Source organism: Scyliorhinus torazame, chromosome 5, assembly GCF_047496885.1.
Source record: "Scyliorhinus torazame isolate Kashiwa2021f chromosome 5, sScyTor2.1, whole genome shotgun sequence".
Classification (NCBI taxonomy): domain Eukaryota; kingdom Metazoa; phylum Chordata; class Chondrichthyes; order Carcharhiniformes; family Scyliorhinidae; genus Scyliorhinus; species Scyliorhinus torazame.
In genome coordinates this window covers 208401078-208423675 of record NC_092711.1, presented here as the reverse complement: position 1 = coordinate 208423675, position 22598 = coordinate 208401078, and the positions used below count along the sequence as shown (strand labels likewise).

The 22598-nt window shown below is 53.3% G+C and overlaps 1 protein-coding gene across 1 annotated transcript in view; it reads left to right on the top strand.

Annotated features, from left to right (window-relative positions):
- The window catches only part of LOC140420915 (sodium- and chloride-dependent neutral and basic amino acid transporter B(0+)-like), a 277105-nt gene that overhangs the window by 39943 nt on the left and 214564 nt on the right, over nucleotides 1-22598 (top strand). The window contains exons 3-4 of the mRNA XM_072505063.1: nucleotides 1573-1704; nucleotides 13187-13354. Coding sequence (XP_072361164.1) covers nucleotides 1573-1704; nucleotides 13187-13354 — 300 coding nt within the window. The remainder of the gene's footprint in view (nucleotides 1-1572; nucleotides 1705-13186; nucleotides 13355-22598) is intronic.

The window sequence follows — 22598 nt, the reverse complement described above, 5'->3', positions numbered from 1 at the left end:
TGAGACCACATTTGGAGTATTGTGTGCAGTTCTGGTCACCTCACTTTTGGAAGGATGTGGAAGCATTGGAAAGGGTGCAAAGGAGATTTACCAGGATGCTGCCTGGTTGCAGGATAAGTTTTAGGAGGAAAGGTTGAAGGAGCTAGGGCTTTTCTCTTTGGAACGGAGGAGGATGAGAGGCGACTTAATAGAGGTTTATTAGATGATGAGGGGGATAGATAGAGTGGATGTTCTGAGACTATTTCCTCGGGTGGATGTAGCTGTTACAAGGGGGCATAACTATAAGGTTCAGGGTGGGAGTTATAGGAGGGATGTCCGAGGTAGGTTCTTTACTCAGAGAGTGCTTAGGGTGTGGAATGGACTGCCTGCTGCGATAGTGGAGTCGGACACTTTAGGAACTTTCAAGCGGTTATTCGATAGGCACATGGAGCACACCAGAATGACAGGGAATGGGATAGCTTGATCTTGGTTTCGGACAAGGCTCGGCACAACATCGAGGGCCGAAGGGCCTGTTCTGTGCTGTACTGTTCTCTGTTCTATATACCGCCAGATCGCTCCGATCCCGAGCGCCCAGTTCTCTCGCTCTAATGAGCTTTGGAGTCCGGGTTTTTCTTCGTCCCTACTCTCTTGTTGCGCGGACCCAAACGGGTTAGATACAGAGTAAAGCTCCCTCTACACTGTCCCCAACAAACACTCCCAGGACAAGTGCAGCTCGGGGTTGGATACAGAGTAAATCTCCCTCTACACTGTTCCATTAAACACTACATTCAGGAATAAAATAGGTGAAGTAAGGAATTCTGTTTCATTTGCAAGAGACAATTTGAGAGAGTTTAAAACAATCTGAATTGTTTCTGGAGAGACAAACTATTGCTGGCTTTGTGGGGGGTTTCGGAAGCCGCGACTATGGCGGTCCATCACTGGACACTACCCCAGACCCATCTGGGGTCTCCCCAGCCACTTGGCCCACCCCCTCGTCCACGGTCCTGGCAAGGCCCCCTCCAGTCAGTGACCAGCCCGGCAGCTCATGGTTGCGCCTCTCTCTGTGTCCTACCTCCTCTCTCTCCCTCATCAGCCACGATGCTGGTTTTACGATTTTTAAAAGCACAAGTGAACAGCACCGTCGGGAATTCCGCCCATCAGAGGCAGAGAATCGCAGGGGCCCCAGATAATACCGGGACAGGCCCGCTAATGACATGTAATGGTATTTACTGTATTTGCGTTCCGGACCGCATTGACTCTGCTGTCTAGGTGACGGACAATTGTGATCTGCGATCAAATCAGTACCGCCTCGATTTTGGCATCAGACCCTATTCTCCACCCAAGCGCGTTTCGTGATTTTGGCGTGAGCCAGCGGAGAAGCCCGTCCTGAAAGTTCAGTGTGGCTCTTTTATATATTATTCACATATTGAGCAAACGTATACTTAAAAAATACTGGAAATAAAACTTACATTTGAGTCCCTGTGTTAACATTAATGTCTCTAGTTGCTTAACAACCATTTCAAAACTGACTCTAAATCTAGTCACTCTTACCTCCAGACAATCTATTTAATTTCTCTTTACTATATATTCCAGGTGCGTTTCTTATTCCCTACACTCTCATGCTGGCGCTGCTTGGGGTGCCACTGTTTTTTCTGGAATCTTCCTTTGGGCAGTTTGCCAGCCTCGGACCTGTTGCAGTGTGGAAAGCCGTGCCAATATTACAAGGTTAGTGTTTGTTCAGCAGAACAAGATTGGAAACAGTTTAACGAGTAATAATGAGTATTTAAATTAATATATTGCTTATATTTCCACCTCAGGTGGTTTCTGCCTATCTTGCTGAATGTTCTCAATCTGACCAAGTCACACAAACTCGAAAAGTTAACTTTCTTTCCCTCCCAACAGATGCTGCCAGGCTACTCCTATTGTGCTTTCCTGACACTTTCTGTTCTTATTTTATGACCTGTTATGCACTTAATAAAGGCAGATACACAGAGTGAAAAGACTGACATGGAGGCTGAAATGTTCGCACACTCACCCTCTCCCAATAATTGGGCTGCTTTCTAAGGAAACAATGTTGACCAACTCAGAATACTGGAGAGATCAGTCTGAGGACATTGATATATTGTGTAGGTGTTCCCAAGGCCACAGTATATAAGCGGCTAACAGCTCAGAGGGTTGGACAGCTGGTTTGTGATGCAGAAGAACGTTCAATTCCTGTACCAGCTTACCCGAACAGGCTTCGGAATGTGGCGACTAGGGGCTTTTCACAGTAACTTCATACTTGTGACAATAAAAGATTATTATTATTATTATTATTATTATTATATCCTGAGGCGATTCCAGTAAGGAGCAGAAGTTGAATTAGTGAAGATATTCTCCAGGGTGGGAATCCCAAAGGAGACCTTAACAGACCAGACTTTGTGTCCAAAATGGCAAATGGTCTTTGTGCTCTACTCCATATTTAGATTGTAAGAACCTCCATGGACCGTCCTCAATCTGATTTATCAGAACCATCAAGAGTATGATAAAGCTGGTCATGTATAAGGATAAGAGTAACTGGAGGACCCTCCTGCCAAACTCCATGAGTGGGATTCTCTGATCCTGAGGCTAAGTGTTGACACCGTCATAAACGTCGTCGCATTTTACGAGAGCTTCAACAGGCCCCTAGGAGCAGCGGTCCTGTGCCCTACAAGGGGCCAGCACGACACTAGAGCGACTCACGCAGCTCCAGCTGAGGATACCGGCATCAAACTGGCACCGCCCCGCCGGCTGGCCCTACAGGGGGCCAGCGCGAACTCACGCATGCGTGCCAGTTGCCTTCTCCGTGCCGGCCCCGATGCAACATGGCAGAGAGCTACAGGGGCCCGGCGTGGAGGAACATAGGCCCACACCAGGACAAGCCGGCCCGCCGATCGGAAGCCCCGATCATGGGCCAGGCCACAGTGGAGTCCCCCCCGGGGTCAAATACCCCTTCCACCCCACCAGGCCGCCCCTCCGCAGGATGAACGCCGAGGTCCCGCCGGGTAGGACCACACGTGAATGGCGCCGGCGGGACTCGGCCTATCTCAGCGGCCACTCAGCCCATCGGTGACCGGAGAATCGGCGGACCGGCATCGGAGCGGCGTCGCGTGAATGGCCCCCCCCCCCGGCGATTCTCCGACCCGGCCCGGGGCCGGAGCACCCTGCCCCATGTTTGCAAGTCTGGGACATGCCCAAAACATATGATTGTGATAGCCAGGCCTCTCTGTCACTATTCACATTTGTCCTCAGGGAAGAACCTGTTCCTGCGTGTTATGGTCACGTGCACCCTGTGCCTACCCTTAGCTGTGTTAGCCTCTGCCCTGCGCATAAGGAGGTGGAGTTAACCATATACAGTGTTTCGATCCAGAGTCCTCCCCCTATCTCGATCCATAGAACATACAGTGCAGAAGGAGGCCATTCGGCCCATCGAGTTTGCATCGCCCCACTTAAACCCTCACTTCCACCCTATCCCCGTAACCCAATAACCCCTCCTAACCTTTTTGGACACTAAGGTCAATTTAGCATGGCCAATCCACCTAACCTGCACGTCTTTGGACTGTGGGAGGAAACCGGAGCACCCGGAGGAAACCCACGCAGACACAGGGAGAACGTGCAGGCTCCGCACAGACAGTGACCAGCGGGGAATCGAATCTGGGACCCTGGTGTTGTGAAGTGTTTCCAAAGTGAATAACCTCACACTTATCCAAATTAGACAGTGCTAGCCACGTGTGCTACCGTGCAGCCCTAAGATGGCTAAGATGCCTTGCTCTTCCTCCCACTTCTCCCATGCCTCGTCCAGCAGTGACCTTAATTCCTCTATCAGTCGTCCTTAAATGTCTAGGCAGTTACCGTACCCTAGTTCACATGAGGTTAAGAGTCTGCTCATAGAGAGTGTCCTGGTGCCCTTTCGGGATCTGAAGCTATTCTGTTAGTTCCCCCAGGGTCACTACTCTGCCGTCTGGTGTATAGGCCCCCTACTGTCAGTACTACTTCGCCCTGTCTCCCCCTTTTATAGGAGGTGTTTGTTTTCATAAATATAGAAACATAGAAGACAGGAGCAGGAGGAGGCCTTTTTAGCCCTTCGAGCCTGCTCCACCATTTATCACATTCATGGCTGATCACCCAATTCAATAGCCTAATCCTGCTTTCTCCCCATAACCGAAACCTCTCGCAATGAAGGCCAACATACCATTAGCCTGCTTTACCGCCTGCTGCACCTGCATGCTTTCCTTCAGCGACTGGTGCACAAGGACACCCAGGTCCCGCTGCACACTCCCCTTTCCCAATTTACAACCGTTCATGTAGTAATCTGCCTTCCTGTTTTTGTTTCCAAAGTGAATAACCTCACACTTATCCAAATTAGACTGCATCTACCATTGATTTGCCCACTCGCCAACCTGTCCAGATCATGCTGTAGGATCTCTGCATCCTTGTCACAATTCACCCTCCCACCCAACTTGTTATTATCTGCAAACTTTGAGATGTTACATTTTGTTCCCTCATCCAAATCATTGATATATATTGTGAACAGCTGGGGTTCCAGCACCGATCCCCGTGGCACCCCACTAGTTACTGCCTGCCAATTCAAAAAGGACCAATTCATTCCTGCTCTCTGTTTCCCCTCTGCAAAACAGTTTTCTATCCACCTCAATACACTTCACCCAATCCTATGCGCTTTATACTTGCACAATAAGTACTTGCCACCTCCTTAAGTACTCTGGGATGCAGATTATCAGGCCCTGGGGATTTATCCGCCTTCAATCCCATCAATTTTCCAAGCACCATTTCTCTACTAATATTGATCTCATTAATTATTCCCTTTCACTAAATCTTTCATTCTCCAACATTTCTGGCATCAGGGGCGAAATTCTCCGTTATCGGCGGAAAGTCCGCCAATCGGCGCAAAAAACGGCGCAAATCCGACTTGCGTCACGTCGGAAAAAGGGGTCGATAGTCTCCGGCCCGAAATGGGCTAGCAGCGACGTAACGGGATTCGCGCTTGCGCAGTGGTTCATGTCGTGCAGCGTCATACGCGCTGCACGGCGTGACGGCTCATAAGGCCGCGCTGCTCCCCCCACCCGACCGGAACACCCGACCGCAACACCCGACTGGATGGCTGGCCGTCGCTCAGCCCCGAGGTTCGAGTCACGCAATGTGGAGGCGCTCCTGGACGCGGTGGAGCAGAGGAGGGACGCCCTGTATCCCGGGCGTCTGTGGAGGGAAGTGGTAGAGGCCGTCACCGCTGTGGCCCTGACACCACGGACAGGCACCCAGTGCCACAAGAAAGTGAACGACCTCGTCAGAGCAGGCAGGGTGAGCCTCCCCATATCCCCCCTCCCCATATCCCCCTCCCCCATATCTTCCATATCCCCCATCCCCCATATATCCCCCTCCCCCATATCCCCCCTCCCCCATATCCCCCTCCCCCATATCCCCCTCCCCATATAACCCCTCCCCCATATCCCCCCTCCCCCATATCCCCCCTCCCCCATATCCCCCATATCCCCCATCCCTCATATATCCCCCTCCCCCATATCCCCCCTCCCCCATATCCCCCTCCCCATATCCCCCCTCCCCCATATCCCCCCTCCCCCATATCCCCCCTCCCCCATATCCCCCATATCCCCCTCCCACATATCCCCCCTCCCCCATATCCCCCATATCCACCCTCCCCCATATCCCCCTCCCCCATATCCCCCTCCCACATATCCCCCATATCCCCCCTCCCACATATCCCCCCTCCCCCATATCCCCCCATATCCCCATATCCCCCTTCCCCCATATCCCTCCCTCCCCCATATCCCCACTCCCCCATATCCCCCATATCCCCCTCCACCATATCCCCCCTCCCCCATATCCCCCCTCCCCCATATCCCCCCTCCCCATATCCCCCATATACCCCCTCCCCCATATACCCCCTCCCCCATATCCCCCATATACCCCCCTCCCCATATGCCCCCTCCCCATATGCCCCCTCCCCCATATTCCCCCCTCCCCCATATCCCCCCCTCCCCCTCTATCCCACCTCCCGCATATCCCCCCTCCTCCATATCCCCCCTCCCCCATTTCCCCCATATCCCCCTCCCCATATCCCCCCTCCCCCATATCCCCCCTCCCCCATATCCCCCTTCCCCCATATCCCCCCTCCCCCATATCCCCCCTCCCCCATATCCCCCCTCCCCTATATACCCCCTCCCCCATATCCCCCTCCCCCATATCCCCCATATCCCCCCTCCCCCATATCCCCCCTCCCCATATCCCCCATCCCCCATATCCCCCCTCCCCCATATCCCCCCTCCCCCATATCCCCCCTCCCCCATATCCCCCCTCCCCCATATCCCCCCTCCCCCATATCCCCCTCTCCCATATCCCCCCTCTCCCATATCCCCCATATCCCCCCTCCCCATATCCCCCCTCCCCCATATCCCCCATATCCCCCCTCCCCCATATCCCCCCTCCCTCATATCCCCCCTCCCCATATCCCCCCTCCCCCATATTCCCCATATCCCCCTCCCCCATATCCCCCTCCCCCATATCCCCCCTCCCCCATATCCCCCCTCCCCCATATCCCCCCTCCCCATATCCCCCCTCCCCCATATCCCCCCTCCCCCATATCCCCCCCTCCCCCATATCCCCCTCCCCCATATCCCCCATATCCCCCCTCCCCCATATCCCCCCTCCCCCATATCCCCCCTCCCCCATATCCCCCCTCCCCATATCCCCCTCCCCCATACCCCCCCTCCCCCATATCCCCCCTTCCCCCATATCCCCCCTTCCCCATATCCCCCCTCCATAATATCCCCCATATCCCCCCTCCCCATATCCCCTCTCCCCATATCCCCCCTCCCCATATCCCCCATATCCCCCATTTCCCCCCTCCCCCATATTTCCCCCTCCCCCATATCCCCCCCTCCCCGATATCCCCCCTCCCCCATATCCCCCCTCCCCATATCCAGGTGAGGGGGGATATGGAGGAGTCCACCCGCGTCCAGGAGCTGGGAGTGGTGCCGATTATGCGTGCCACCCAGGCTGACACCGTCTGCCCTGACCATTGCCCCCATCCCCCTCATCTGGGGAGGACTGGGCCTCTTCCTGCTGCTCCTCCACTCCGCCCTCCTCTGCCTGCGGCACATCGCCCCTCTGCTGGGCTATGTTGTGCAGGACGCAGCACACCACTATGATGCGGCCGACCCTATCTGACCGATACTGGAGGGCGCCCCCAGAGAGGTCCAGGCACCTGAAACGCATCTTCAGCACGCCAAAGCACCTCTCGATCACTCCCCTTGTCGCTACATGGGCATCATTGTAGCGGTTCTCCGCCTCATTGCGTTGCCTCCGGATAGGCGTCATCAGCCACGATCGCAATGGGTAGCCCCTGTCGCCCAGCAACCAGCCCCTCAGCCGGGGATGGCGTCCCTCGTACATGCCGGGGATGGATGACCGCGACAACACGAATGAGTCGTGTACACTGCCTGGGTGACGGGCGCAGACGTGCAGGATCATCATGCGGTGGTCGCAGACCACCTGTACGTTCATCGAATAGGTCCCCTTCCTATTAGTGAACACGGCCCTGTTATCTGCAGGTGGCCGCACGGCGACGTGCATCCCATCGATCGCGCCCTGGACCATGGGGAACCTGGCCACGGCAGAGAAGCCCATGGCCCGGGCATCTTGGCTGGCCCGGTCCACGGGGAAGCGGATGTAGCGGTGCACCATGGCATATAGGGCATCTGTCACTGCCCGGATGCACCGGTGCACCGATGTCTGCGATATGCCGGACAGGTCCCCACTCGGTGCCTAGAATGACCCCGTTGCATAAAAGTTCAGGGCCACCGTAACCTTGACGGACACGGGGAGAGGGTGTCCCCCGCCAGAGCCACGCGGTGACAGGTGTGCCAGCAGGTGGCAGATGTGTGCCACGGTTTACCGGCACATCCGGAGTCTCCTCCTGCATTCCCGGTCCTTGAGGTCCTGGTATGACTGCCGGGGCCGGTACACACGGGGCGCCCTCGGGTGCCTCCATTGCCGTGGGGCCGCGACGTCCTCCTCCCCCTCCTCGTCCTGTCGGTCAGGTGTCCCTCCAGCCTGGGCGGCTGCCGCCTGCCCCTCTGCCCCTGCCGCCTCTCTGGCACGCTCCTCCTCCTCCTCCTCCTCATCCAGGGCAACATAGACATGAGCGGCTGCCACCACGGCGGCCAACATCGCTGGATGATCTGAAAACATGACGGCCTGGTGGGGGGGAGGGGAACGACGACATGTCATCATTGCCCATATCCCCTCCTCCCCCCAGCCAGGTGGCATGGACCGCATGGGTCCAACTGTTGGACGCTGGCACCTGGCCAGGTGAACCAACTCACTTGCCCTCCCATCCCCCTCCTCGGCACAGACCCGCCCCCTAACCCCCAACCTCCACCCCGGCACGGCACGGACCCCCCCCCCAACCTCCACCCCAGCACGGACCCCCCCAACCTCCACCCCGGCATGGCACGGACCCCCCCCCAACCTCCACCCCAGCACGGACTCCCCCCCTAACCTCCACCCCGGCACGGACCCCCCCCCCAACCTCCACCCAGCACGGACCCCCCCCAACCTCCACCCCGGCACGGCACGGACCCCCCCCAACCTCCACCCCAGCACGGACCCCCCCCAACCTCCACCCCAGCACGGCACGGACCCCCCCCCAACCTCCACCCCGGCACGGACCCCCTCCCGGCACTCCCCCGGAGCCCAGCCTACTCTAAGTACACCCCCCCCCCCCCCCCGCCGCACACACACACAACCCGAGACACACCTCTCCCCACACATTCAGACTGCGGCCACGCCATCGCCTGCCCAGAGCCAACCCCCCAGGCCGTCACTCACCTCCACGCTGGTCGGCGTGAGCCTGGAGCACCGGGTCACGCCGATGAAAAGGAGGTTTGATTTACGTCGACGTGAACGGTCATCACGTCGACGGGACTTCGGCCCATCTGGAAGGGAGAATATCGGCAGGCCGAAAATCGGCTGCCTTGCGCAGACCCGTGACATTCTCCGCGGCAGCGGCGCCATTAACCCGCCGCCGACTTTTCTCCCTTTGGAGACTTCGGCAACCGGCGGGGGCGGGATTCACGGCAGCCAACAGCCATTCTCCGACCCGCTGGGGGGTCGGAGAATGACGCCCCTGATTTGTGTCCTCTTTTGTGAAGACAGACGGGGACCATGCTGGGTATTGCAACCAGATTGAAGGGGTGCCTGCGTTCATTCCACGCCCTCAGATTGGCCACCAGCACTGGGCTTCTTGGGTGAAGGGTTGGTTCTTGGGCGACAAGGGTTATCTGTTGTAGTCGTGGCTAATGACACCTGTCTGGAGACCCCAAACCGACGCAGAGAAACGTTACAATGACACCCATGCAGCAATCAGGAGCATCTTCGATCGATGCATTGGCATCCTGAAGATGCGTTCCAGGTGCCTGGACTACTCTGGTGGGGCTCTCCAATATAGCCCTATGAGGGTTTTCCAAATCGAGCTGGCCTGCCGCTTCCTGCACACCATCGTGCTGCACAAGGGTGAAATGGTGGAGCAGGAGGAGGATGAACGACAGACCTTGTCCGACGAGGAGGATGGCCAGGATGGGCAGAATCCGGGCAGGTACAGGATGCTGCATAATGTGTGTGCCAGGGTGGTTATGGGGGCATGAGCAGCGATGGATTACTCATCGGGTAGGCCCTACTGCATGGTGCCCCCACATCTCTGGTTCTGTCCCCCGCCGCCTATGAGGGGCGACTTCAGGGGGAACACTGGATTGTCTCGGCAGCCCTGCCCTGTGCTTTCCTCCAACTCCCGCACCACCAGCCTACACACCACCACCACCCCACACACCCCTGCCCCCCCCGCCTACCCGGCACACCCTCTGCATCCAGCCCAGCCCTTCAGATAGAAGTCCGAGGCCGATCGGAACGCCAGTGAACAAATGTTTATTGTGATGTATACAAGTATTTTGCCATAACCCCCAACGCTATCCTACATGCTTCACCCGTGCCAACTTAACTGGTGTCTACCTTTCTAATGCTCCATCCAGGTGGGTACCCAGCTGGTGCATCAGATGTGGAGGCGGCCGGCTGCGTATCCCACCCTGGACCTGGGTGCCTTCCTCTGGAGCGACCGGGCTTGGATGGGCCCAGCAGTCTTTCGGTGTCACAGGTGGCATGGTGTTCTCCCTATTGTCCACCAGACGTGCCAGGGACAGATGGGGGGGGGGATTCAGAGGTGCTGCGATGGTCCAGCACCTCCCCTGCAGTAGTCACCGTCATGGGTCCCATAATCAGCTCCTCCTTCGGGGTTGCTGATGGTCCCTGGGCTACTCCTTGAGATGGGTATATGGCAGAAGCGAGTTCTGGGTTCTCCGCCACCAGCTATGCTACCAGTCCCGGATGCCTGTTCTCATCTCGGCCAGTGTCTCCATGCTTGTGGCCATGAAGCACAGGGATTGTGCTTCCTCTGGGACTGGCCCACATCCCTCAGGGACTGTGCCAGGTCCCGCTGTGACTGGCTTAGGTCAACCAGGGCCAGGCCAATGCTCTTGACGCTCACAGCCATGGCCAGCTGTGGCTGGGACACGCTCTGGAGCGCCGCAGCAATGTCCATGGGGCCCTGATACATGGCTGCCCCATCCTGTGCCTCAGCCACACCCGCAGAGTGTTCCAGGCCTTGGACATCCTGGCCCATGGCCATGACCCTCGCACCTGGATGGCATGCATTGTCTGCACCATCTCCTGCACCTGCAGTCGGTTGAACTCCTCAAACTACACCTGCACCTGTAGTCCCCGGCTCTGTGGCTGCATCTCCAGCAACTCTCTCCTCTTCCATCTGGATGGCAGCTCGTCCCTGGGATTGGGCCGCCCTCTGTCAGCCTGCCCCCTTGAGGGTTCCTACCTCCACCTGATATACCGCAGCATGTCTGCTGTGCGCACTGGTGAGTGTCCCAGGAGCCTCTTGACTAAAATGACCCTCCGAGATGACTGTCTGTGGGATGGTGGAGGGTGTTGTGACAGCAGTGACGAGAAGTCAGTGTTGTCCCCGGACTGGTGTTGCGGGGGTTGCAGCTGGCGTCATGGGACCTCGGACGATCTTGCATCGTGGCCTGTTGAGTTGCGGGGTTGCGGCTGGCGCCATGGGACCCCAGATAATCTCGCCTGCAAGACAAAAGACAAGGGCCGGGATTCTCAGGTATCCGGCGGGGCGGGCCGTATCGGGGCCAAAGAGTGGCGTGAACCACTCCGGCGTCGGGCCGCCCTGAAGGTGCGGAATCCTCCACACCTTCGGGGGCTAGGTCGGCGCAGGAGTGGTTGGCGCCGCGCCAACGGGCCTCCGCCGGCCGGCACATGCGCAGGAGCGCCAGCGTGTTCCTAGAACCACTGGCGTGATTTCTGCGCATGCGCAGGGGGTTTCTTCTCTGTGCCGGCCATGGCTGAGCTTTACACAGGCTGGCGCGGAGGGAAAGAGTGCGCCCATGGCACAGGCCCGCCCGCAGATCATTGGGCCCTGATCGGGAGCCAGGCCACCGTGGGGGCCCTCCCCGGGGTCGGAACCCCCCACGCCTGCCGAAGACTCCGCAGGCCGCCCTCAGAGCCAGGTCCCGCCGGTACGGACCTGGTCTAACCCACGCCGGCGGGACTGGCCGAAAACGGGTGGCCGCTCGGCCCATCAGGGACTGGAGAATCGCCGGGGCGGGCCACTGCCAACGGCCCCTGACCGGCGTGGCATGAACCCCACCCCCGCCAAAAAACGGCGCCGGAGAATTCGGCAGCCGGCGTCGGAGCGGCGGAGTGGGATTCACGCTGCCTCCTGGTGATTTTCCGAACCGGCGGGAGGTCGGAGAATCCCGCCCAAGGTGTCTGGTGAGATCCCGGGTCGGCATGGTGTGGGGTAGATGGATGATTCTCATGCAATAGGGCCATCGCAATTCATTGTGGTGTCACTTGGTTATCCTATGCAGAACTCCCCTGGGTGACTACTTGCTCTCCCACTCCACTGACCATATCTATCGCCCTCTGCTATGCGGCGGCAAGGAGTCGGAGGTCCAGCGGGCTACTTCGGTCGTCTTCCGCTACTGGCACTTGTGGCTGCCTTCTCCTGGGGGGATAGATACTTTACAGTGTGAGGTACATGGAGGGGGGCAGCACAGAGGGTCCGTGGCTAGTGGATTGTGTGTGCAGGGCACCGTGCCAGGGCAGGTGGTATGCATGTTGGCATGTGGTGCAGGGTGGGGTGCGACGGGCTGCCGGTGAGTGGGGTTCGATCGCCCCCAAGCGAGGAGGACGGGTGCACATGCAGGGTGTGGTACAGGGTTGGTGCCAGGGCTGAAGAGGTGGTGACTCACCCTGGCTAGCCTAGGGGGGTTGCCGCACCTCACGTGGCACTGCCTACCCGTCCGCTTGGCGTGGCCGCATGGGGGCCAGGGGTGAGGAGGTGAGGGTTGTGGGACGGGTGTGGTGCCAGAGGCACAGAGGTGGTGATTTACCCTGTCTGGCCTGGGGGGTTGCCCATCCTCACGCGACATTGGCTACCAGTCTACCTGGTGGGGGCCGCTTGCAGATGGGGTGGGTGAGATTTGTGGGGTTGTGGTGTGTGGGACGATGGTGGTGCCAGGGACATGGCACTGTTGATTCACTCAGACCACCTTGAGGAGGTCATGCAGCTTCTTCTGGCACTGCTGGCCGGTCCTCACAGTTGAGCCCAGGGCGCTCACCACCTCTGCACCTTCCGCTCACGCTCGGTTGACTTCGGCGGGTGGGAGCCTCCTTCCCACCCCAGGGAAGAGGGTGTCCAACCTCTCCTCCACAGCATCTTTGCAGTATCACCAGCTCTGCATCTTTGAATCAGGGCCGCTCCCTGTGGTGCCATTGTCTTGGCTGGAATGCGTGTGTGTGGAGAGTGGAGTGTTTATATGCAGCTCCAGTTTGTGAGGTTCTCCTGTGCCAATCTGGACCTCACTGAATCTAACGCCAGCTTGGCTTGGAATTGCACTAGTTCCACGTGGCACGATTGCCAGCCTATTAGCATATCCTGAATTGCTCCGGCAATGGCGCTCCCATCGGGTCCACCGAGTACCCCACATTCAATCCCGGCGTCAGCACTTTGTCTCTCAAATGGAGAATCCTGCCCATCATGTCTAATTTACAATCTTGTTCCTCTTTCCATTTTCAGGTGTGGGCATAACTTGGTTCTTTTATTCTACAATTGGCGTTACTTGCTACAGTTGCATCCTTGCCTACAGCCTGTACTACTTGTTCGCCTCCTTCCAATCACCCCTGCCATGGGCAGACTGCTTCAGTTGGTGGGGCGCAGATGAAACATGCAGCAGGACTCCCAAAGGTACTGTCTGAACTTCTATTGGGTAAAGTGTTGCATACGTGAGTTGTTGTTGAGCTGTTGCATGGTCACTTTAAGAGTCTAGTCACATGATATTCCAAGACGTCAATGCCTGCTTTCCTGGCTTCTGCCTCAGTCTCCAGCCATTAAATTAACCTCTGTTGACTATTGCGTTCAACTCCACGTGCTTCAGCATTACTGCAAGTACAATTCACAACAGGATAAAAAGAAAACTAGCAACGAGGGTGTGATTAGAACAATTATTTTCAGAAGTGTAAAAGAAAATTGAATGTTTCAACGGTTGATGTTGAGGCAGAGCAACAGTAGGTCAACGATCACATCTGACATTGGACCGGTAAATTTGATAGGCACAAATTAATAAAGGAAGGGTCCATACCTCAAATTTTAACCAGCACCCTGATGAGTTCAGGCTGCAGAGCACCTCACATGTAGTAGAGTAAGACATGGAGGTAGAGTGGGACAGAGAAAAAAATTCTCACATCGCAAGCTGCTACGATTGGCTTATTTAACATTATTAACTAAGCCATTTATATAAGAGAAGTTACAAGCTGACCCTGTATCACTGAATAATGGTTAGAACATCTGGTTCCATGGGCTCATTTGAGGAAGAATTTGAAAAGAGGAAGTCATATGCAGAAAGATATCCTAGCCAAAAAGATATCAGAGGATATTATGGTCTCTGTTTTCATTTTCCCTGTACCATTGGCAGTAAAACAATTAATTTTCTCTGGTACAGCCCAAGAAACATATCAAGAATTTTATTAAGATATTAGTGGAACATAATTCACTGAGGCCATTAATAATCATGGAGCAGCTTTGGTTTCACAGAAGATTCAGCTAGAAGGGAAGACTAAAGCACAGTTTGTTGGTACCCTAAAGCGCCTCGCAGAGTATTGTGAATTTGGCGATTCTCTGGATGATACCATTAGAGACCGTTTAGTTTGTATGTTGAAGAATGCAGCCATTCAAGCAGATTGTTAACAATGAAATTTAAGTTTTAAAACAGCCTTTGAGATAGCTGTTTCAATGGAGCTTGCGGTGAAAGAGGCTTCTCAGCTTGGAGCGGGCACGAGGATCCATAATCTGGTTGCTGCGAGGGGAAGTTCACCCAGCAACAGACGTGTCATCACTGTGCACAAATTAACCATTCACAGGCTGATTGCTGGAGCAAGGATAGTCAATGCAAAAATTGTGGCAGAATTGGTTACAGAGCACGTTTGCTGGAGTAAACCAGTTTCTCCAGAGAAGAACGTTCAAAGAAAGAAACAGAATACACCTAAAGGAAGAAACAAGCTGAATTTCACCTATGAAGACCCATGATGTCCGATAAGGTAAGTAAATGGAAGTTTATTTGGGTCAAGGAAAACAACCACTATAACGGCATGCACACAATAAGTCCCAGTCGGGACTATCGGAATGCCGGTCCCCGTCCAGGCTGGCTTTTACAGAGCAAGGTAACAGCCCCAGCTGGATGGGCCTCCGCCCACTAGTGGGAAAGCTCAAATTCCACCAGTCCCATGGGGAGATTGGTTAGTGTGCCCCTGTGGGCCTTGTAAGGGTTGTTACACCACCAAGAGAATTTGCCAGTGTAAAAGAAAATGATAAGAACATGAAGAAACAGCACATCAGTCTGACGAGGAATTGTAATTAAATGTACTTTCAGTTCAAGGTGATTCACATCCGTTCTGGGTAATTCCAAAATTGAAGGGATAACCTATAAAAATAGAGGTCGATATGGGGGCTGCCTAATTCCCAAGACTACCTATGAACAAAAATTGTATCACCTCCCATTAAAGCCAGCAGATGTCATCCTGAGGACCTACACCAAGGAAATACTGCCTCTAAGATAATACATCCAAAGTAGAGTTAAGTGGGAAAACTGCAGTCCTGTCACTCCATGTGGTCCCAGGTAGTTTTCCAGCTCTTGTTGGCTTCTCTTGGCTGGAAAAGATAAAGTTAAACTGGAGTGCTGTGAACAGGTAAGTTGATTCTAAAACGGGACTACACAACATTTTCGAGAAATACAGCAGTATATTTGAGGACACGCTGGAGTCCATGAAATCATACAGGTGACACTTCAGATCAAATGAAACAGCCAGCCTAAGAGTCTTATCATGAAAGTGTCCCTTTAAGAAATTTTTTGTCTTATCAAATGGCTTCAGTGATATTGTGTATGTGGAGCTGAGCTGTGGATCTGGGTTTTACTTTTGTTTTTGAACTGGGAACTTTTGTTTGGCTCTGAGTTTTTTGCTTTCATTTTCACATTTTGGCTGCTGGATTCAAACAGCCAAGGATCTTGGAGTCTCTCTCTCTGCATTTTAAAAGTTATCTCCAGATTACATGATAACTTAAAAGCGGTAACTGTTTTCTGAAAGGAATTCAAACCTGTTGTTTTGAACAGGAAACAAGAAGTACCTCTACCAGGTCCTGAGTGCTGTGTGCTGGGCCACACCTTTGAAAAGCGATTTCTGGTTTATGGGATCTTGTTATAAAATTGGAGCAGTTAAAGGGTGGAATTTATTAAGGGTTATACATAGAGTACTGTAGCTGTATGGGGTATTTGTGTTGTAGTTGATAAAAATGCTTACTGTGTGTGTGTTTCTAAAAAGGTTAACTGAATTTGTAGAATAAACTTTGCTTTTGATTAAAAGTGCTTGAGGCCTCTGTTGAATAACACCTGAAAGGTAGGCCCTGTGCTCCTCATAACCAAAATCTATAAACAGTTGTAGGTCAGGTGAACTCCATGATATACTTTGAAGTTTTCTAAACACTGGCCCATAACAGTCTCAAGGCTAGAGCAGTACCCTACACCCTAGGTCCAATGGTAGAATCAGAATGAATGAGACTTGTGGATAGAGGAGTCTTAGAATCCATCAATATTGGGTAACCCCTTCTGTGCCTGTAATGAATCAGGATGGAACCATACACAAATGCGGAGATTTCAAAACAATCATAAATCTGGTTCCATGCGTGAATCAATGCATGTGATATGTCAATCTTGCTGTACTTCTATCCTCCTGCTAGATTGGCAGACAAATCCTCAATCAATGGTACCAGGTATTCACTGACTGGATGGGTGGCACGGTAGCACAATGGTTAGGACTGTTGCTTCACAGCGCCAGGAAACCGGGTTCGATTCCCGGCATGAGCCACTGTCTGTGCAGAGTCTGCACGTTCTCCCCGTGTCTGCGTAGGTTTCCTCCGGGTGCTCCAGTTTCCTTCCACAAGTCCCGAAAGACGTGTTTGTTCGGTGAATTGGATATTCTGAATTCTCCCAAAGTTTACCCAAACAAGTGCCATAGTGTGGCGACGACAGGATTTTCACAGTAACTTCATTGCAGTGTTAATGTAAGCCTACTGTGACACTAATAAAGATTATTATTGTTAGGAAGACCCAAATAGTCTTTAATATTATCTGTACATTCCTACGAGACCAAATACTGTCAATCAGCGAGCCATGCCAATGCTGATGTATTGTTACTTTTGCCTTTGGCTTCTGATCAGGTACCACTCAGTGGTGAAAATATCTTCTATTTTGTGCAAATAAAGCACATTTCAGTGACTGCAGCTCAGGTCCAACAACATATCAGAAATTATCCTGTGATGGGGAAGGTACTGGAAATAATATTAAAAGGGACGATAGCAGGAAGGCATCCTGAATTAAAACTGTATATTTCCAGGAGTCCTGAGTTCACAGCAGAGCACGGATATCTGTTGTGGGAGATGAGGGTAATAATTCCGCAAAGTGTAACAAAGAGTATTGGAACAATTACATGAAGGATATCAAGGTACAGCACGAATGAAGGAACTCACATGGAGCTACTTCTGGTGTCCATGAATCGATACCCAAATAGAAGAAGCAGGACTCTGCCAGTCATGTGGGTAGGTAAGGAACTCACCACTGTTGTCCCCATTGCACCCATGGGAGAGGCGTAAAATGCCTTGGGAATGTTTATACATAGACTTTACTGGTCATTACAAGGGGCACATGTTCATGATCATTGTAGACTGACACAGTCCAAGTTGGCCAAGGTGATCCTAATGAAGTCAACAATCATGAAACAAGCTATCATACAGCTCAATGAACCGGAACAAACTGTGAGTAACAACGGTCTACAATTTAAAGCTCAGGAATTCGAGCACTATTTAGAGATGAGTGGAATCAAATGCATAAAATTAGCACTGTTGTATTGCAAGGCGATCAATGCAGCAGTGTTGAAGCACAAACGACGTTTATTGAACTGAGGCAAACTATAAACTATAAACTTCCCGTACCAGCTCCCCGAACAGGCGCTGGAATGTGGCGACTAGGGGCTTTTCACAGTAACTTCATTGAAGCCTACTTGTGACAATAAGTGATTATTATATACACTCAACAGCACAACTAACCCACAGGTCTTATTCCCACAACCCTGGGGATAACTCTGGCCAAGCCCCAATGGTCAGAATTGCACCAAAGATCCTGCTAGGCATATGTTTGCACGCTGTGACCCCATACGCTCAGGGTCAGTCACGTGGCCCACAAAACATCGCACAAGATTATATGTGTGTGAGCTGCAAATATAAATAATGTGACTTCATTGGCAGCAGAAAGTACTGGAGCCGTTCGACATTTCGGCCCCAACTTTCAACCTCCAAATCAAACGGATCAATTTTCCAGACCAGTGGCATAACTATTCGACTGCAGATGATCTTTTACTTGATAGTTTTAATTTTGTTGAAACACAAATGAAATTCCTTGAACTGAGGCAAACTGCATACAATGGACAGCACAATTAATACACAGGTCTTGTTCCCACAACTCCTGGGCTAACTCTGACCAAGCTCCAATGGCCAGAAACGCACCCAAATTCCTGGTAGGTGTATGCTTCCCCCCTGTGACTGCATAGGCTCTGGGCCCGTCATGTGGCCCACAAACTATCACCCCTTAAAGGGGCCATGCTACTACAAGCACCTTATCATCCACCCCTTTCCCCGAAAGGTTTGTCCAGTCATTAAAGTATGCACTGAAAGCTTCCAAGGATCAAGGTTCATTACATCGCCGCTTAAACAGTTTCTTGGCGATGTATCGCAATACCATACAAGTTGAAATCTTATTAACTCTACAGAAAACACCCCTTGATCCAAACAAAAATGCATGAGTCCAAGCTTTGTAAGACGCCTTCATGTGCCTCTGGCTCCCAATTATATATTAATGACTTAGACGAGGGTACTAAATATATTGGGCGGGATTCTCCGCGAACCGGTGGGGCGGGCCACTCCGGCGCCGAGGATTGGCGTGAACCACTCCGGCGTCGGGCCGCCCCGAAGGTACAGAATCCTCCGCGCCTTCAGGGGCTAGGCCGGAGTGTTTGGCGCCACGCCAACCGCCGCTGAAGGCCCTCCTCCGGCTGGCCCAAGTTGGCGCATGCACGGGAGCATCATCCCAGCGCATGTGCAGGGGGGATGTTCTCCGCTCCGGCCATGGCGGAGGTTGACAGCGGCCGGTGCGGAGGGAAAGAATCGCCCCACGGCACAGGCCCGCCCGCGGATCGGTGGGCCCCGATCGCGGATAAGGCCACCTTGGGGGGACCCCCCCAGGGCCAGATCCCTCCGTGCCCACCGAGGACGCTGCAGGTTGCCTGTGGAGCCAGGTCCCGCCGGTAAGGACCTACTCTAATTTACGCCGGCGAGACCTGCCAAAAACGGGCGGCCGCTCGGCTCATCACGGGCCGGAGAATTCGGCAGCCGGAGGGGGCGGGATTCGTGCCGCCCCCTGGAGATTCTCCGACCCGGCGGGGGGTTGGAGAATCCCGCCCATTATCTCCAAATTAGCAGATGATACAAAGTTGGGTGGGCGGGTGGGCTGTGAGGAGAATGCAGAGATGCTTCAGCGGGATTTTTCCAGGCTGAGTGAATGGGCACATGCATGGCAGATGCAGTATAATATGGATAAATGTGAGGTTTTCTGCTTTGTGAGCAAAAATAGGAAAGCAGATTATTATTTGAATGGATGCAAATTGAGAGAGGTGGATATTCAGTGAGACTTGGTGTCCTCGTGCACCAGTCGCTGAGGGGAAGCGTGCAGGTACAGCAGGCAGTAAAGAAGGCAAAATAATATTTTGGCCTTCATAGTGAGAGGATTTGAGTATCGGAATTAAGATGTTTTACTGCAATTATATATGACATTGGTGAGGTCCAGCCGGCGTGGATTGAACCACCTTTCGAACGGCGGGACAAGGCGGTGCGGCCGGGCTCTGGGGTCCTGGGGGGGGTGCCCCCACGGTGGCCTGGCCCGCGATCGGGGCCCACCGATCCGCGGGCGGGCCTGTGCCGGGGGGGCACTCTTTTCCTTCCGCCTTCGCCATGGTCTTCACTATGGCAGAGGCGGAAGAGACCCCCTCCACTGCGCATGCGCGGGGATGCCGTGAGCGGCCGCTGACGCTCCCGCGCATGCGTCTCACGGCAAAGTCATTTCCGCGCCAGCTGGCGGGGCGGAAATCAGTCCGGCGCGGGCCTAGCCTCTCAAGGTGAGGGCTCGGCCGCTCAAGATGCGGAGAATTCCGCACCTTTGGGGCGGCGCGATGCCGGACTGCTTCGCGCCGTTTTTGGCGCCGGTCGGCGGACATCGCGCCGATTGCGGAGAATCCCGCCCAAGGACTTTTAGGACTGAGCTGAGGAGAAATGTCTTCACCCAGAGAGTGATGAATCTGTGGAATTTGCTACCACAGAAAGTAGTTGTTAACTGCACAAATCAATGGGCCAGTACCGTGTCTGCCAGACTATCTCAGGATGAACCGCCCTCCATACCATCAGATTGTGTGACTGTGACTTCGTCAATCAGCAGAAACAGAGATTGCCGAAGAACCCCTTGCTGCTACTCGTCTTCCTTCTGCAAAAGAGGCTGTAACACCTTCCAAGCTAGACACATCCTCTGAAGACCTGGAGAAACCTCTGAAGTCAAGAACAATCAAATATCTGAAGAGCACAGGCATGACATCACAGCTGTGACCTGTGTTTCAATCCTTTAGCTGCAAACCATTCATTCATTCAAGCATGTCATTGGAATGCACTTACCGCTCTTTAATGTGGTTGATTTTTGTAAACATTGGGGTTTCAGCACTTGAGTCACTCAGGCATGAAGGGAGGTGAATGAATCAAGGCTGCAGCTCATTTGTGGAAGCTGTCAATCACAGCCCACCACAAAAAAGTTATGAATGGATTGCAGAGGGGTGTGGCACGGTGGCGCAGTGGTTAGCTTTGCTGCCTCATGGCGCTGAGGTCCCAGGTTCGATCCCAGCTCTGGGTCACTGTCCGTGTGGAGTTTGCACATTACATATATAATTTACCATGCAGGAGGCCAATCGGCCCATCGAGTCTGAACCGGCCCTTGGAAAGAGCACCCCACTTAAGTCCCACACATCCACCCTAGCCCTGTAACCTAGTAACCCCATCTAAACATTTTGGACACTAAGGGGCAATTCGGCATGGCTAATCCACCTAACTTGCACATCTTTGGACTATGGGAGGAAACAGGAGCACCCGGAAGAAACCAACGCACACACGAGGAGAACAAACAGAACAAAGAAAAGTACAGCACAGGAACAGGCCCTTTGGCCCTCCAAGCCTGTGCCGACCATGCTGCCCATCGAAACTAAAATCTTTTGCACTTCTGGGGTCCGTATCCCTCTATTCCCATCCCATTCATGTATTTGTCAAGATGCCCCTTAAGCGTCACTATCGTCCCTGCTTCCACCACCTCCCCGGCAGCGAGTTCCAGGCACCCACTACCATCTGTGTAAAAAACTTGCCTCGTACATCTCCTCTAAACCTAGCCCCTCGCACCTTAAACCTATGCCCCCTAGTAATTGACCCCTCTACCCTGGGAAAAAGCCTCTGACTATCCACTCTGTCTACGCCCCTCATAATTTTGTAGACCTCTATCAGGTCACCCCCTCAACCTCCATCGTTCCAGTGAGAACAAACCGAGTTTATTCAACCTCTCCTCATAGCTAATGCCCTCCATACCAGGCAACATCCTGGTAAATCTCTTCTGCACCCTCTCTGACGCCTCCACATCCTTCTGGTAGTGTGGTGGCCAGAATTGAACACTATACTCCAAGTGTGGCCTAACTAAGGTTCTATACAGCTGCAACATGTCTTGCCAATTTTTTGTACTCAATGCCCGGTCAGTGAAGGCAAGCATGCCATATGCCTTCTTGACTACCTTCTCCACCTGTGTTGGCCCTTTCAGTGACCTGTGGACCTGAACACCTAGATCCCTCTGACTGTCAATACTCTTGAGAGTTCTACCATTCACTGTATATTCCCAACCTGCATTAGCCCTTCCAAAATGCATTTGTCCGGATTAAACGCCATCTGCCATCTCTCTGCCCAAGTTTCCAAACAATCTAAATCCTGCTGTATCCTCTGACAGTCCTCATCGCTATCCGCAATTCCACCAACCATTGTGTCGTCTGCAAACTTACTAATCAGACCAGTTACATTTTCCTCCAAATCATTTATAAATACTATGAACAGCAAAGGTCCCAGCACTGATCCCTGCGGAACACCACTAGTCACAGCCCTCCAATCAGAAAAGCAACATTCCATTGCTACTCTCTGCCTTCTATGACCTCGCCAGTTCTGTATCCATCTTGCCAGCTCACCTGTGATCTCATGTGACTTCACCTTTTGTACCAGTCTGCCATGAGGGTCCTTGTCAAAGGACTTACTGAAGTCCATGTAGGCAACATCCACTGCCCTACCTGCATCAATCGTCTTTGTGACCTCCTCGAAAAACTCGATCAAGTTAGTGAGACACGACCTCCCCATTAGATCTTCCAAAATGCATGACCTCACATGCAGAACGTGCAAACTCCGCACAGAAAGTGACCCAGCCGCAAATCGAACCTGGAACCCTGGTGCTGTGAAGCAACCATGCTAACCACTGGGCTACCCTGCTGCCCATTCTCCCCGTGTCTGCGTGGGTTTCACCCCCACAAGCCAAAGATATGCAGGGTAGGTGGATTGGTCATGCTAAATTGCCCCTTAATTGTAAAAAATGAATTGGGTACTCTAAATGTATTTTTTTTTTAATGAATGGATTGCAGCTACTGTATCTGAGGGGTTGAGAAACAGGTCACAACTGTTTTCCTTCCAGGAATGGACAGGTGGAGTTTCTAGGTGAATGTTACAGCTGTAATGTTTTTCACTGCCACTGTCTGTTCTGCTCTCTAGCTTCCAG